Genomic DNA, 18,010 nt, shown 5'->3' with positions numbered 1-18,010 from the left:
CTAATCCAAATGATTAGCCAATCAGCGATCGGCTTGCGAGAGACGAGAGACAGTGACCAGAATATGGCCCATGGAGACTTCGGTCTAGTTGGCTCTTCTCCGACTCGCAAATCCCCCCGTCAATCATGACGGAATACTTTTTATGATAAAAGTAGATATTTCAAGAAATTCATGAAGAGTTAATATTTCTATAAATTATTAAATTCACTTGTTTAAAGCAAATTTGTGTGAAGTTTGTTGCTTATTTGAAATAAGTTCATGGATTCTTTCTATGAAGGACGGCACTCGCGCTCACATTATTTATTGATAAGTCATTTCGTGTTTGATTTATATTAATAAAAAATCCCCCCCAATGAGTGAGAAAAAGCAAGCATTTTACATTTGTTTCGTAATACATGCACACAACGCACACTTTAATCGGCTAAAGCGTCTCACCTCATCAAGCTCCACGACACCAGCGCCTCTGTCGGTCAAGAGTAAAATGATGTTATATTTTACTTTCCTACTTGTTACGTATATAACACGGTCAAGTATTGAAATCCCGTGAAATATGACTCTCCGGATATTTCGTTTTGCAAATTTTGCCGTTTTGAAGCTCCCCGAACCCCAAAAACTAAATTTAGCATAACTTGTATATAGTGTTGATGTTATTATATTTTGGTGGTTAAAGCAGAGTCGATAGATATACTGGTCTTGAGGTAAGCTCTCTAGTTAATGCGTCAGGTTGTCGATAGCTTCCGTAGAATCGCACTACGGCGAGAAGTTGGTTTATCTATTTGGTTAGTAGGTAGTTTTACCGTTTCCAAGCATTTTTGTAAATCGCTTGATGTTTAGTGATGTTATCCGACTTGTTTTTTAAACTCTGATGTTTTCCATAGTTCAACCGAAATTCACCAAACTGCGAAAATATGAAGCAATTGTCTGGCTTTATATTCCAAAAAACAGCACCCAAAAATTTTCAAAATATCTGTTTATTAAGCATCAAAGATTAATTAAGAGTACTTTAATCTTTGATGCTAAAGATTATATCTTATCCGAGATTAATTATATTTTCCGAACAATAATTTTTATTACACTTTTCTTTTTTATCTGTACTTTTCATATTTTTTTTAAAAATCAACAATAAATCACTTATAATCTTAGTAATTCGAACACAAATCATTTATGGTATTCATTCAGTCACTTGGCAAATCTCATCATTAAATTTTATTTAGTTGATACGTGTTCATCGTATTTGTACACGTTTCGGGAATTTTGTGCCCCTCCTCAGCCAACTTTAGATTACAGATCACTGAAAGTTAAAACCATAAAATTCCTTTGCACATTCAACTTCTTGTTATCCATTAAATTACAGATCTTTGTAAGGTTTCAACCTTTAAAATTGTTACACATTTAACTTCTTCGATTTTGATGTAAGACGAGTAATTGGATGATAAGAAGTTGAATGTGTAACGGAGTTTTATGGTTTTAACTTTCAGTGATCTGTAATCTAAAGTTGACTGAGGAGGGGCACAAAATGCCCGAAACATGTACAAATGCAATGAACACATATCAACTAAATAAAATGTAATGATGAGATTTGCCAAGTGATTGAATGAATAGGATAAATGATTTGTGTGTTCGAATTACTAAACAATTACTGGCACGGTTTCAAAAATACACTTATAATCTTTCATTTGTGACATATTACTGCTAAAACTGCTCGTCCAGGCTAACTATATTGAGAAACCCAAAAAATGATGTTTATTGATGTAATTTACTTAACTAGTAAGTATTCATTATAATAGATGTTCACTGTATTTTTTCAGCAATAAATAAATCAGACAAAGTAGTTTTCTGTTAAATTATGTATTTCCACAGAAATTCTAATACAAGTTATTGTTCTTTCATTTCTCTTAAACGTCTAACTGCACTCCTTACAGTTGCAGCTGCAGTTGTGCTATAAAAAGAAAAAAAAATTGAAACATTAAATTATTTTAATCTCAAAGAAACAATACGAATTTTCTATTAAAGAAACATACATTTATAGTTTGAATTTTGTTTAAAGCTCAAATAAAAAAAAAAGTACAGTAAGGGCTCACTTAACATTGGTTCTTGTAAACTTCAACTTTAATGATATCACAACAAAAGAGCAAGAATTATCAGAGTTACAAGTCACCATTCACATACTAAAAGTAAAAGGAATTGTTATTGGTTAACTTGAACTCTTAACTCCAATCCTTGATTGTAAATATGGCCATACACAAAACAACTTATAACAAAACCAATTTTATCATAACTTAATTGAAGTAAAACAAAATTACAGTTCCTATGGCAAATTTCTAGTCACAAAGCATCAAACTTCTGAATAAAGACCCAAAGCAATCCTAATATTAAATATTGAAATAAATGTGAGCTAAACACTTGTTTTTATTATTCTTTCTTAAATATAAGATAATTATTTATCCAATATTTTGTGAATAAGTAAGTGACTGTATAGTATGCAGAGGAAAGCTTCATTCTCATCATTGGTGATGGGTAAAAATAAGCAATAAAAAATTTTTACAAAGTGAAAATTGTAAGGAACACCCCCATCACCATACAGTTCAAAAACTATCAATTGGCAATTCTAAACCACATAGGGTGCTATATAAATTTAAAATGGCGAGGCAAACAAGGCAAATTTGTTTACAATTTACATTGACATTACTTGTTTTTAATGTGGATGCAGGTTCATGTTACTTGAAGAAGATAAAAGTATAGTGAATGCAAATTATATTAATCAGATTTCAAGAAACAAATTCAATTATTCTTTTTGATCATGTTTGCAAACTCCACTTAATTTCCATCTCATAGAATCAGTTTTACTATTTATAAAGAAAATACAATAATTGTAAAAGATTACAAATGTACTTTTAGTTTTCTCAACAAAACAAAAATGAAACAGTGTTAAGTAAACACTTACTGCAGTTTCCTGTACAGTTGATTTAAAAAGTGATTTGTGAATTTATTTTCTGAATGAAATGTAATGAACTCACATAATGCTTATGAATTGTAATAAATAATACCTGTAAACATATGCTCCACCAGCTACAGTCTTTTGACACGCTCTACATTTCCATATACCCACACATGTTCTTTTCATTGTTTCCTATTAACAGATATATATATATATATTAAAAAATAATAATAAACAGAAAATCTCAATAAATTCAAAAAATTTTTAATTTTACTAAAATAGAGAAATAAACGTTTATAAAATATCCTACAAGTTACAAAAATCTTTACTTTTAAAAAGATTCAAGCTAAAATACAGTCAAACCTCAGTTCACAAACTTAATTTTTTCCTAAGTTATTCAGAAACTGATTTGTTCTGAAACCAAAACAAAATTTCCCATAAGAAACAATGTAAAATAGATTAATCCATTCCTGAACCCCCTTTTAACCATTTTAGCTGTATTTCATCCATAAAAATGCCTACAAATGCAATAATATATTATATACAACATACCAACTGAATATCAAATACAGTAGTTTATAAATAAGAAAGACAATTTCATTCACCCTTATCCATGCTGAGAAATCTTGATGGCACAGATGAAGGATGGAGAGGAGGTGGAAGGGAAGGGATGTTATTTCTTGGAATGGGAGTTCCCCTCCATAATAATAATAATATTGTGAGGATTGGACCAAATAAAATTATAAAAAGAAATTAAAATTAAACAAAGAAAGCCTCTATTTTCCCCCTCTTTTGAAATCTTATAAATAAATGGATGAACACATTTCCTTCCCCAGAGCCGTTTCCTATCTCTCAGGAACTTGAGAATGAATCACAGGGATCTTATTGCAAAAAAATTTGCGAATGGCAAAAGGGGATAACGTGACTAGAGGTATAAAAGAAGGGCGACAGAAGAAGAAGGTGGTCCAACATCGCCATCCGTCTAAAGCCGTCAGAAGAAAGAGGGTCCCTCATGTCCAGATCTAGGTCACGTCATTCTGTAACCACAACCCTAGAGGTATGATAATGAATATTGTAAACTCTCTCTCAGCATGCACCCATTCACTTCCGCATGTAAGTTCGATAGAATCTTAAAGTTAGTTATGTTATCTAAGCTATTGTTTAATAAATTTTTGTTTTATTGTTAAATGGTGTCTTTTACTTGAATATTGCCAACGTCTTACCGACAACCCCTCTCACCTCCTCCACTCGACCTGACAGAAAGAATCCCAATCCTTCGGGATAGAAAAAAAATAAACAAGCCATCCTATGACCAGTGGGCAGGCTTAACCAGCCTGTAATGCGACCCGAAAGAGGTATGACTCCATCCTACCTCAGGGGCTCACAATATCAAATATATGCACTTCATTAGTTTTTTTCTCTTACGTTCTGGATTTTCTGCTTCTCACTAGCAGATTCTGCTTGGGAGTCATTAGGCCTCTTTTTCACTAAAAATTTATGTAATGAAATTTGCTTTTGCCTACATTTCACAATGTTACAGAAGTGAGACATAGCATTGTCATTGAAAAGGTTAATGACACAACTTGCTACTGCCTTATTAGGGTATTGATAATATTACAAATATGATGTCATTGACAACTATAGTAAGCTCTCTTTCAAATCCCTCAAAGTATTTCTCTGCAACACAATCAGGCCAGAGTTCCTCCATGCTGAATTCAAGATCCTGCAAGTCACTTGCTACCAGGCCCTGTCAATATGACCTAAGCAATGGAAGATATTGAAGTGGTTCTTCCAGAAGTCACAGAGAGAGAGAGAGAACTCCGTGTCAGAGATGATCTCAAAGTACCTTTGAAAAAGTGGTTTGGTGTAATACTTTTTAAAGTTAGAAATATATAAATGAACTTATCAATGTATAGATACTAAGCCAAGCAATTGCTGAAATTAATCAAACTATTAATATGCTTTAATTAATAATTAAACTAAATAATTTGGTACTAGAGGTAGAAGTCAAGCAATTGCTGAAATTAATCAAACTATTAATATGCTATAATTAATAATTAAACTAAATAATTTGGTACTAGAGGTAGAAGTTAGGCACCATCTCTTATCTAATTTAATAATTGTAATTTATTAAATAATTTAGAATATTCTTGAAGAAAAGAACTAATGTCTATCTCTAGTACAGTAGAACCTCGATTATCCGCCCTAATTGGGGACTGGGGTTGGTCGGATAATTGAAAAGTATGAAAAAATCCATTATTAGTGTAGTATATTATTATATCCCATGTAATTAGTATATTAGTATATCACTATTAACCTACTTTGCGTTAAATTTTCATCGATGTTAAGCCTAACAAAAATTTTTTAAAATAATAATCGTCGCTATTGTATCGTTAAAAATTAGAAAATTAAGCTTCGTTTAAATACTGGCTCCCTTTCATGGTCGAATGAGTGTTGCCAGCTAAAACACGTAAAAATAATATTAAAGTAGCCAAGACATAGCCAAATATTGTAGCGCCACATCACTAGCGGACATTTGAAATTTACCGACTAGGACGATCGGTTAACCGAGGGGTTGGTTGATCGGGGGTCGGATAATCGAGGTTCTACTGTACCAACATTACTTAGTTTCTAATTATTAATTATAGCATATTAATAACCCAATTAATTACAGCAATCATTTAACTTGGTAAAGTTAGAAATGATGTGTTGATCCATTGGCTGAATCAGTGGAGTCATATTAGGAGGCAGAAACTTCACGGTAATGAAGTTGAACTCTCCCAGTAAATTGGTCTCCATGCCTGAAGTAGGTAGGAACATTGTCCATCAAAAGCAGGCATCTCAGTGGCAAATTATTTTCATTAAGATATTTCCTCCCACTAGGAGCAAAAAGTTCATGGACCCATTCCAGGAAAAACTGTCTGGTCACCCAGACTTTACTGTTAGCCTTCTACAACAGACAACTTACTTTTCATAAAGTTATTTCTCTTAAACACATGGGGGTTCTCAGATGATACGTAAGCAACAGTTTCACCTTAAAATCACCACTAGCATTGCAACAAAGCAAAAGAGTTAGTCTGTCCATCATTGGTTTGTTTCTAGGCAAAACCTTTTCTTCTTGGGTTATGTACATTCTGTTTGGCATTTTTTCCAAAACAATCCAATTTCATCACAATTAAACACTTGCTGGGGAATAAAACCACTCAACAATCACATTTGCACCAAATCCATTCACAAACTTTTCCTGCACTTTTTTGTCCACACTTGAAATCTCTTCATGTCAAGTCACTTTGATTCTCAAACTTTTCAAACAGCCACAATTAGCCTTAAACACACCAGTCTCAGAACTTGAACCTGTGGTTTTCTTGAGCAAATTTTGATGCAAAAGCCTTGCTTTCTCACAAACAAGTCTCCAAAATATTGTCACCAGCCAACTGCCTTTCATTGATCCAAAATCAAGATGTAACTTTTCTACTTTTAAGGTCTGTAATCTTTGCTTAGTGATCATAGCCACTCCATTGACAACATTAACATCCTTTATTGCTTTCTTGTTCTTGAGAATGATACAGATCAATGACTTTCCCAAGTCAAACTTCATAGCCAGATCTGAGACATGAATGCCATTTTCATGCTTCCATATTATCTCTTTCTTCACCTGTTGTTATTTTCACTCTCCCTTTTTGTCTTTATGCTTACACTAGCTTTCTTAGGCCCCACAGTAACTTTTGGAATAAACAAATAAAAAACTAGAAGAAATAATGCACAGTAAAAGAAAAATACCAAAGTCAAAGAACACTTTGCTGCAAAGTGATGCTATGCTGCCAGCTCACAAATTAGAAACACATAGATGGACAATGAGAAAATATGCAATGTAATGACTAAAGAATTCAATGCACCACTGGCTGAAGCATGGTACAACAATAATCCCACAATTTACATTTTCTGTTTAATGCAAGTGACTTCATTAGTTTTGATTTCAATTTACCTGACGCAGATTTCCTTTGTTTCTTGTGCTATAGTTTATAATTTAATTTAAAAATGAAAAGAGTTAAATGCATAATTTATGGAAAGAATAATTTGCTACTGTTCACTTTTCCTGAAAATTCAGAAAAGTAATTAATAATATTTTTGTATGATAATTAAATTTTTTTTTCTGATTCACAGATACCCATGTTTTCCTAAAAGATGTTCATTAATTAAAAGTTCTTGCATTTAATTAATATTGTCAAATAAAATGCCAAACATTATGTACTAATGAGATAAATAAAAATATATATTTAAATAATAAATTTTTGTTATTTAGAGTTAAGCACCTTTAAATACAAATTATTGAATGTCATTTATATTACACAAATCTCGATTATTTAATGCAGTTTTTATTAATTTAATTTAAATTGTGACACATACAAAAACCCAGTAGTAGTATCTTACCCACATGTGCATTGAAATCTAATTTTAATAACACTGTCATTGATGGTTTGTGATGGCCAACTTCCTATATATCCTATGTTTAAGAAAGTCTGTAGCCTCACCAATTAATGACAGGACTACTGATTCAGTAATGGTGCTGAGATTCACCTCATGTCATTAGATATCACATCAGTGGTTGGCTCTGCCGAGTAGCTTGTTTGAAAACAGAGTTATTGTATGACAACTGGAGCAAATATGGTGTTCAAAATTTTGTTCATAAACCAAGGTTTGACTGTATAGGAGAGGTAAAATTAAATATCAAGTAATTTGGCCTCATTACAGCCAACATAATCCAGCAATTGTTTGGCATTAATCTAATAATCAAGTTAATAAACTTTTATATCTGAAAAGCTAAAATTTAATAATACTAGGAGTGTATACCTGCAAAAAAAAATAATAGAGAGGTTGAGGCGCACGTTTTAAACGTGTACATGTGATGTTCGGCGCCGCTTTCCCGTAAGCCTAAAAGTTTGACGATGGTGTATGGACTGTCGAGCGTGATTCCACTGACTATCCAAACACCATTGTCAAACTTTTAGGCTTACGGGAAAGCGGCGCCGAACGTCACACGTACACGTTTACACGTTTAAAACGTGCGCCTCAACNAGAAACTTAATCCAAGATTTTGAGGACTTACATCCTTAAATATTAAATCCACTGTAAAAAAAATAGAAGAAAACCTAACCTATCCCTCTGGGAGTTGATGTCGAACTACGGTCATCTCCCAGAGGGATAGGTTAGGTTTGTTGGACAAGCCACGATAATGGTTTGTAGTATTAGTCAACCGTGAGCGATAGCGAGACTGAGGGGCTGTAGTCCCAGAGATCGAGGAGTGCGAGGGTGTTTGAAAAGGACTTAACTCCAATTGCAGACGATCAGTGTGTTCATGGATCAACATCTGCCTCTGTTGAAGGTATATATATATGGCCACTATAGATTGCACCCAATGGAATTTTGAGACTTTGAGTATATGTTTGAACTCGGGACCAAGACAAGTTCAACAGTATCCTACTTTTGGACCAGAGACAAAAAATAACAAAGTTATCATATTTCAGGGCTGTGGAGTCGGAGTCGTGGAGTTTTGGTGTTTTAGCCGGAGTTGGAGTCAGAGTCGGTAGATTTTTACGTGACTCTACAGCCCTGCCAGGGCTGTGGAGTCGGAGTCATGGAGTTTTGGTGTTTTAGCCGGAATCGGATTGGTAAGGAAAAGTCGGAGTCAGTAGATTTTTACGCGACTCCACAACCCTGTCATATTTACAATTTCTTGACTTTCTCAATGCATTCTATGCCATTTTAGTTTTCCACAAGGTGGCAGTACTAGCAACTGTGGTGTTGTCTGCTTAATTTTCTTTTCAAAGAAATAGTGACAGCAGCACCCAATATTCCCAGGTTGTCTCCGTCCCAAGTACTGACTGGGCCTGATGCAGTTTCACTTCGATGATTGGACAAGAACCAGTATTTTCAATGTGATATGGCTGCTGTCCAAGGTGACAGTACTAGCAACTATGGTATCGTCTGCTTAATTTTCTTTTCTATTTAGGTTAGTTATTTATTTTTATTTAATTTTATTTATTTAACTAAAATTAGGTTATTTAAGTTATTTATTTATTTAACTAGTTTGGTTTGCACATTTTCACTGCTAGGTAGCGTTGCTTCCAATTACGGTGTTGTCTGTTTAATTTTCTATGCAGCAGTTTTGAAAATGAACTTCCTTAAGTTAGCATTAGACGTAGTCAAAGATAAGGAAACATGTATCGAGTGGTTACAAGATCAAGGACTCCTTCGTAAAGCAAAAAAGTGTAATAAATGCAGTGTGAATGAAATTATAAGTGTTCACCCTAGAGAAAGATAAGCACAAAGGACAGAGATGCCTGCAATGCCAAAAGCACGGACAGCAGCAATAGATCACTGCTGGTACTTTCTTTGAGGAAGTCATTAGGTCACCACGGAAAGTAGTCATTCTAATGTACTGCTGGGCACACCAGATGAGACTAAGCAATCCACAAATCGTTGTTTGAAGATGAAAAGACCTCCAGAAATACCATAGTAGATTAGTTTAATTACTGTCATGAGGTCACCATGAATGCATTAGACACAGAGTACGATTCAAAAGGAAAAATTGGCAGACCTGGTCACATAGTAAAAGTGGATGAAATGAAATTAGGACGTCAAAAATATAATCGTGGCAGGATGGTGGATGGACAGTGGTTGTTGGGCATGATCGACTGAGGAGGAGGCTACCAATTAGAGATATGTCCTGAAAACTGCTGAGACAAGCTAACGTTGGTTGTTCTCCTACAGAAACATGTGGAACCCAGAACTACAGTCATCTCGGATCTTTGGAAAGGATATAGTGGATTAGAAGAATATGGATACGAGCACCAAACTGTGAATCATAGTGAGAATTTTATAAATCCCAAAGATGGTGCCAATACACAAACTGTAAAGCACAGGTTCTCAAACTTATTTCGACCACCGCCCACTTTGAGATTAAAAAAAATCTAGTGCCCCCATATTTTTAACTTACCTTTTTACATTACCATCTATTGCGTATCTTAAAAATAGTTATTGCAAATATAATGTTTAAACATGCATTATTATATGGATAGGATAGATAGAGTGTGACCCATATCTTATTTCTAAGATCAAAGAATGTTTCAATGAGAAGAAATAAAACTCATATTTAATCACTGAGCCTTCTACTGCCCCCTGAAAGCCTCCAGTGCCCACAAGGGGGCATTATCTCCCACTTTGAGAAACGCTGCTGTAGAGTCTAACTGGCGACCACTGCAAAGGTGACTCAGCCATGGAGGAATAAGAGATGATAAACTAGCTTTGCATCTGTGCGAATATCTGTGGCTCTGTGACGTGCAGCAACAGAATGTGGACCCCTTCCTCAAGTTGATTGAGAATATTAAGCAACAATATCCTCTGTAGATGTCTAAGTTGTTAAAGTTTTATCATCAATAAAGATGGTGAGATAATGGCATAAAATGCATTGTAACAGCAAGCGACACAACTCTTGATTGCTATTGCCAGAAACTTAATCCAAGATTTTGAGGACTTACATCCTTAAATATTAAATCCACTGTAAAAAAAATAGAAGAAAACCTAACCTATCCCTCTGGGAGTTGATGTCGAACTACGGTCATCTCCCAGAGGGATAGGTTAGGTTTGTTGGACAAGCCACGATAATGGTTTGTAGTATTAGCCAACCGTGAGCGATAGCGAGACTGAGGGGCTGTAGTCCCAGAGATCGAGGAGTGCGAGGGTGTTTGAAAAGGACTTAACTCCAATTGCAGACGATCAGTGTGTTCATGGATCAACATCTGCCTCTGTTGAAGGTATATATATATGGCCGACTTGCCGGACTGCCTGTTAAACACTAGATAGGCTTAGCAAAGAGAGCAACGCAACTCCCGATCATCGTGCGATTGCCGGAAAAAAGTATGATAACTTTCTTATTTTTCGCCTCCAGTCCAAAAGTAGGGTATCGTTGAACTCAACTCGGTTCCCTGAGTTCAAATATATATTCAAAGTCCCGAAATTCCATAGGGTGCAATCTATAGTATTCCTGAATTTTTTAAGATATTTTATTAGACATAAAAAGAATGAGAAATGCTGCATTAATTTAATTTAAGCTAATATGTTTTATGAGTTTACCTCATGGGTTTTATTTTAGATTTTATTAATGTATATTTTCACTTATAGGATTAAACTTTATATTTACAAAATTTCTTATGAATAATGTTATCACATTCAGAAAAAATCACTGTAATATGCACTAAAAATATACAGCATAGGCAGCACTTGTTTTTACTATAATACCATCATAAAAATCTGGATATAAGTTTGCATTTTAAATTCAGACATTTCATAATCATTTTAAAGAAATTGAAGGTTGTATTTCAGAGATTTTCAAAAATTAAAACTTGTGAAAATTTTTTTCCTTACAAGGATACTTCTTTTGCATGTCAAATGATAGAGCATTAAAAAAAAAAAAAAAGCTTTAAAATGAGCCAAAAAATAACTCAACTAAATCATCAGAGTTATTTTTTTTGAGTTATTTTGTATATAAGATCAATAATTTTTGTGTTTTTGACCATTTTCAAAGTTGTGTGTGTGAAAAACTGATTCCAAAAACTGTAGATAGTGGTAATATACCAAAAATCAAGTTAATGTAAAACATGAAGGACCGGAGTCCTAGTTGATTTGTCATAGTAATCACCAATTTATTGACCTGCTTAACTTAGTCAATAAACAATAATTAAATTTTATATGACATATTTATGCAAATCAGCATTTTCAGCATAGACAATTGTAAAACCAAAAGATTGATCAATTCTGAAAAAAATGTTGAAGATGCCCTACATCCTGTAGTATCAAATAATCAGCAGAAATTTGATTTTTTTTATGTAAAAATAAACAAGCACACTTATCTCATTAGTATGCAAATTAGCATTTGTCCTTGTCCAATGTACTAATACTAAACCAAATGATCACTGTAATTAATTGGGCTATGTTTTAGCTACTATTAACAATTAGAAATTAGATGTAGACATTAGGTACCATCTCTTATCAAAATTAATTATAATAATTTAAAACAATCTGGAAGAAAAGAATTAGCCTAGAAGTGCGAGTGGCATAAATGGCAGAGAATCGCATGGTAAGTGGGGGTTGCAGGTTCAAATCCCACTCCAGGCCTATTCTTTTCTTCCAGACTGTTCCAAATTATTTAATAAATATTAAATTATTATAATTAATAATTTCAATAAGAGATGGCATCTAATGTCTACTTATAATATAGGGTCACCATCCATCCCAGATTTCTGAATAGGCCCCATTTTTGATCCTCAGTTCCCAGCAAGGAGTCTTTTCCCTGTCTGGTCCCCCCTTTTTTTGTTTCCTTGTAGTTTTTGTAATATTGCTGCTGCCAGTTTTTGTTTCCATCAGAGGATGTGTCCAATGTCTTCAGAGTTGCCAGGTAATTTCTTAATTAATTTTGCCAAAAGGAGCCAAATTTTAAAACACAAAAAAATATGGCTAAAAAAAGTGCCAAAAGTAAACAGTTATAAACTGTATTGGAGGTGAGCTATTTAATTGAAGTGAATGAATTCAATCAAAATTAAAATGCTTAGGCATATGTACAGTACCCATTTGACAGTACTTATACATGTAGGCTGCAACACGTACCCTAAAAAGTGACGATTCACATATTTCCTCGGATTTTACAAAAAAATCTAGTCACCCTATCTAATACCAAATTACTTAATTTCTAATTATTAAATTAACAGTAGCAAAAAATAGTCCAATTAATTACAGCAATCATTTGGTTTAGTAATATGTCTATGAAAGAATCTTTTTGGAATAAATTGTTTTATGATTTGTCATCAGTAACCAATGTTATTTGTATATCTGTTTTATGTACCTATATATAGATACATAAAACAGGATGTCGCAAATGAAAAGCATTCACACCCTGATCTATATAATAAATTACACAAACACTTCTCAACCAAGTATTCAAAATTATATCAGATTTCATATTTAGGTTAAAGTCCAGATGCGTGTACCGTCATGGCGGCTCATCTCTGATTCCAGCAGTGGGGACGCACGTTCTAATCTAACCTAACCTAACCTAACCTATTCTAATAAATTACCATAATTACTACCAACCAAATTATTAGAATAGGTTAGGTTAGAACGTGCGCCCCCACTGTTTGCTGGAATCAGAGATGAGCCGCCATGACGGTATACGTATCTGGACTTTAACCCATATTTAAAATTGCATAACATTAGTGATTGGAAAATGGAAAAAATTATTAGCATTTACAAAATATACTTTGAGTATACCTTAGTACCAAGAGGGACCTAATGGCTACCCTAAATGTATGAAAAAACACACAGTAGCAACATTATGAAGATGCAAGTAAAATTATACAGGTTTGCATCACCTTAAAGGATATATTATACCACAGTAGCAGTAACAAATAAAGCATTTTACCTTTCTTACTAAAATATAAATTTTTGCCTATAACAACATATCTTCAATTACCAGGACTTATTATACTGGCACTACAGAAATATTACAAAGTAATATTAATTGCTTTAATAATAATTAATATAAAGTAATTTTAAATACTTAATTTTATTGTTATAGAATATACAAAAGTACCTGCTGAGGAGGGACAAGAATGTCCGAAACACAAAACTATGTATGTGTCCAGGTATATTAAGTAAAATAAAAAANATTATACTGGCACTACAGAAATATTACAAAGTAATATTAATTGCTTTAATAATAATTAATATATTGTAATTTTAAATACTTAATTTTATTGTTATAGAATATACAAAAGTACCTGCTGAGGAGGGACAAGAATGTCCGAAACGCAAAACTATGTATGTGTCCAGGTATATTAAGTAAAATAAAAAATGTTTTTCTGTAAAACTTTGTAATATTTCTGTAGTGCCAGTATAATAAGTCCTGGTAATAGAAGATACATTATTATAGACGAAAATTTATATTTTAGTAAGAAAAAAAGGGACACTGAGGCATTTTAATTAAACATTTTACCTTTCCACAAAACGTGCAAGTATATTTCGCGTGTTGAGTTATTTCAATCTTCTTCACCATTTTACGTAAAGAAGCACCATAACGTGTTCCATATTTTCCCACAACACCAACCTTCTTGGTTCGTTTAGCCTAAAATAATTAACAAAACATAAGTTTTTCTTTTTTTCGTTGATTTCCTTTATAGAATTCGAATTCATAAAGCTGATGAAAAACGATTCGTTAAAATGTTAATATTAGTGTTTTTAAAAAAATTCTTGTAATTAAAATAACTTTAATCGAACTCGAGATTAGTCACTTTGATTAAAATTAATACTTAATGTATTCTATAATAAATTATCAAGCAGATGAAATCGGATTTCTTACCATTTGTTCTTCTTACACGTTCCACAATCAAAATGTCGGAAAGAATAAGTTGCCAGATATAGCCAAATAGCGTCTGACAGTTACAGCCAAATATAGCACAAATTACCTAAAGAAATTTTGTATGAATTTAGACATTTTGAAAATATTATATTAAAAAAATGATTGAAGTATATAAAATTAATAAAAAAAATTCCTTTCGATTTTCTTGACTTTATATTAGTTAATTTTAATTAAAAACATAGTCATGAAAACAAACGAAAATAAAATACCATTACTGAACTTTCTATTTTATTTTTATATAAATGTTTAATTATTAATGTATAAACGGAAAATTCTATGATAAAATAAAATTATATCGAATTGATTATAGAATTGGATTGATGGAATAAGACAACGCAAAACATCAGCGGCCAAGAATGCCTCACCTGGGAGTACTTTCTATGAAAAACTGGTCCCTATTTAGGTGTTAGACACATGAAGAAAACCCGGAAAATTCGTGGTTAACACATTGGTGAGGACCGAATCCGCGACCAACTAAGTGTTCAGTGGTTTTATTTTACACAGTGGGCGAATTTATTTACAGGACTTGCAACTTTTCTCAGATTATTTCACTGCTTCTATTTCGTTTATTTTGAAAAATCCAATATATAAATACATCATTGTGAATAATAAAAGTTACATTTTAACGAGTTATTTTCTTACTCTTGATTTCTATTTATAAATATAAATATTAAATCTTATAATCGAGATGGGTTGATAATGATAATAATAATAAAGTGCAGAGCTCAAACGGTTAAAAGTTGAAAGTTGAAATTTGGTATACAGTTAGGATACGTCATGAGAACGTACATTAAGAAGGGATTTTTCGAAATTGTCCCCCCCCGTGAGGAAGGGAGAGAGAGAGAGAGAGTAAGGATTACCCCCGAAGAATTTGGCTTCTACTGTACTATTGTGAGATCCATGATTTTCAAGGATATTAAAATCTATTTTTAAGAAATTTTTTTATTTAACATTTGTCGCGATCGTTAGAAAACATTGCACAGAGCACGGATTGAATGACAGCTTTACTATCAACAAACGGATGAGAATCTTAACAGTCAGTTGCAAAGTGATAACATCCGATTGTGAAAGGAAAGGAAAGCGACATCGTTACATCAACGAAAGTCATCGCTGAACTCGCACCTGCAAAAGCAACTTTCGTTTCTAAACAACTGCCGATCACATGATTGACTTTCCCAGGCTAAATGCTTAAATGGAAGAGACAATGACAATTCCGGGAGGTCGTCCAAAAGAAAGGTGTTCGTCCCCATAGTGTTCGATATACCCGCCATATCCGGTGGATACCGATGGTCATATCAAGACGCCTCATAGAACAGACCTCTTCCAAGCCGTTATCATCGACGACTCGCCATATGAAAAGAGAAGACATCGACCTCCATAAGGATTAGAGATATTTTGTTAGAAATGTGTAAACTCTCTCTCCGCGTTCGAGAAATTAGGCCCGCCCACGCGGCATAAGACATAGAATAGTCGTGCCGCGGTTGTAAGATCTAATATCCGTATTATCGCCCTATGTTAATTATTTTGTTTGAATCCTTATGTATATCGTAGATTTAGAATATATTAAACTTTTATTTGTTTCGTTAAACTTGTCTACCTGTCTCGGAAACCGGACACCTTATCGACTTACCACCACGCTCCCCACTCAACTATTTGCCCTTCTAACCAGAGCCGTAACCAGGCAGGTGCAACAGGTGCATTCGCACAGGGCCCACTTGGAAGGGGGACCCAAACTGCTGTTCACAATAAATTATATTTTTAAACCTTAAATTTTTTCTCCTTTTTTACATTTTGCCTTATTTAGACCCTAGATGTCTACTCACCAGTGTTTCCAACCGTGGCGACTTTTAGAGGGACGTAGTGAGATAGCGGAGACCTCAGACAAATCAGCCAAAAGTAGCGACTTTTGAAATTTTGTTTATTTATGTTTTGAAAAATTTAAATTTATGTTTATAGTTTTCAAATTTATAGATTTTTCTCTACTTTATAGCGCTCTCTGGCAACGACTAATATTATTACGATATACAAAACTCTATTTCTAGATTTTTCTACAGTGTGCAGAGCTAGAAATCTATAAAGGTAACATTTTGTAAGAAAAATAAATCTGCCCGGGGATTTTTTTAATTGCTAAATTGCTAAATAGAAAACGTGGTAACTTTCGATTAAAATCTTATCTCGAGGTTGTAAAAGGCGCGCAGAAATTCTGACATAACTTTTTGCTTTATAGTGGTACGCATATGTGAGTGGTACCTCAACGGTGGATTAAGCGGTGAGCGGACTATGCGGCCGAATAGGGCCTCGAAGGGTTCCCCGAGGTCTTTAAAATGCTACTGAAAAAAGGCTGATTTATGCTTTCTCTGTGGCTCTTCTTTACAATACACGAGTGTTGCTGATTTAAAAAAAATCAGCTGCAGATCTCGCTATTAAATATAGCAAAGATTTAAAAAAGTACGAATTCACACGTGAAATTGAAAGTTTTAAGTTTGAAGTAACGACTCATACAAAATATAGAAACTGCATCTCCACTTAATATTCTACAGGCTCTTCATGATTTTGGTTTAATTGAGTCTTACCCAAATATCAATGTCGCTCTTCGAATATTTCTAACTCTTTCCGTTTCTATTGCTTCGTGCGAGAGAAGTTTTAGCAAGTTAAAATTAATAAAAAATTTATTTAGATTAACTATCGGGGAAGAACGATTGTCCAATATTTCTATTATTTCAATAGAATACTGTAAGGTCTCGTTTTATGCGGTGGATACGTTCTACAGAAAAGCGCATATAAAAAATCCGCATAAAAAGAGACTTTACAGTTGTACATTATCATTAAAAATTTTAAAATCCCCGCCATTATTTGTCATCAAGGACCTCAAACTGAGGAGATTTCACAACGAAAGCAATCTGCATGGCTCTCGAGAATTAACCGAAAAATTTCAATACGTATAAAGTATCTGTCGGGATAAAAATCGTCTGTCATGCGATTTCCCGCGCTTTTCCATTCGTTCGACGAGCGACGGTTGTCACCATAGAAACGGCAATAGGACCACTTTTGAAGACTCGACAGTTGATTGATTGGGAGACATCATACCATCGGCGGACGTCTTGTAGCGCTGATAAGCGCTGATTGGTGGAATCCAATTCTGCTTCAATCCTATAAAAGGATTGAGTTGTGGCGGGAAGTTCAGTTCACAAGCGCAAATTTTAGTTTGAATAGATAATGATTATGTTCTAACTTTATTTTTCACCTTTCAGTTTGTTATCTTAGTGTCTGCTTGTAATTAATGTACAGTAGAGTTAATATTAAAGTGTTAAGCAAGGATAATCACTTAGCAGATAAAGAATTAGAAATACATTTTGAGCCAGTTATCCTTCCAGTCTAATTTACACAAATAAAAATATGTATATTTTAAGATATAAGCCAATAATTTCCAATGTTCACTTACAGATAGCAAAGTTAGGTTATTTTGGTGAGCAACATTAACGCTTTTTTAACATGCTACTTTTTACAACGTATTTTTTTACATTAGTAACAAACAGTAATTACACAGTAACCTTCAAGTTGTTCCCGACAAATTCTTATTTCTTATTTATATATAACATACC

At 33.6% G+C, this 18,010-nt stretch overlaps 1 protein-coding gene across 1 annotated transcript; it reads right to left on the bottom strand.

Annotated features, from left to right (window-relative positions):
• Positions 1-1,832: 1,832 nt before the first annotated feature.
• On the bottom strand, positions 1,833-14,468 carry LOC111633680 (60S ribosomal protein L37a). Its single transcript, XM_023378293.1, has 4 exons — positions 14,349-14,468; positions 13,986-14,114; positions 3,048-3,130; positions 1,833-1,939 (listed from the first exon to the last, which is right to left on the bottom strand). Exons 1-4 carry the CDS (start codon positions 14,349-14,351, stop codon positions 1,876-1,878), a joined length of 279 nt encoding a protein of 92 aa, XP_023234061.1. The 5' UTR covers positions 14,352-14,468; the 3' UTR covers positions 1,833-1,875.
• Positions 14,469-18,010: the final 3,542 nt, after the last annotated feature.

The sequence above is a fragment of the Centruroides sculpturatus genome, unplaced genomic scaffold (genome assembly GCF_000671375.1).
Source record: "Centruroides sculpturatus isolate CEXI.00-Female unplaced genomic scaffold, Cexi_2.0 scaffold871, whole genome shotgun sequence".
Lineage (NCBI taxonomy): Eukaryota > Metazoa > Arthropoda > Arachnida > Scorpiones > Buthidae > Centruroides > Centruroides sculpturatus.
This window is presented reverse-complemented; position numbering and strand designations above follow the sequence as displayed.

Coding starts and splice junctions, on each gene's coding strand:
- LOC111633680 (XM_023378293.1), bottom strand. Junction 3,131..13,985: donor CTTGCACGTTTTGTGGAAAG/GTAAAATGTTTA, acceptor ATCTGTTAATAG/GAAACAATGAAAAGAACATG. Junction 1,940..3,047: donor GGTGGAGCATATGTTTACAG/GTATTATTTATT, acceptor TTCTTTTTATAG/CACAACTGCAGCTGCAACTG.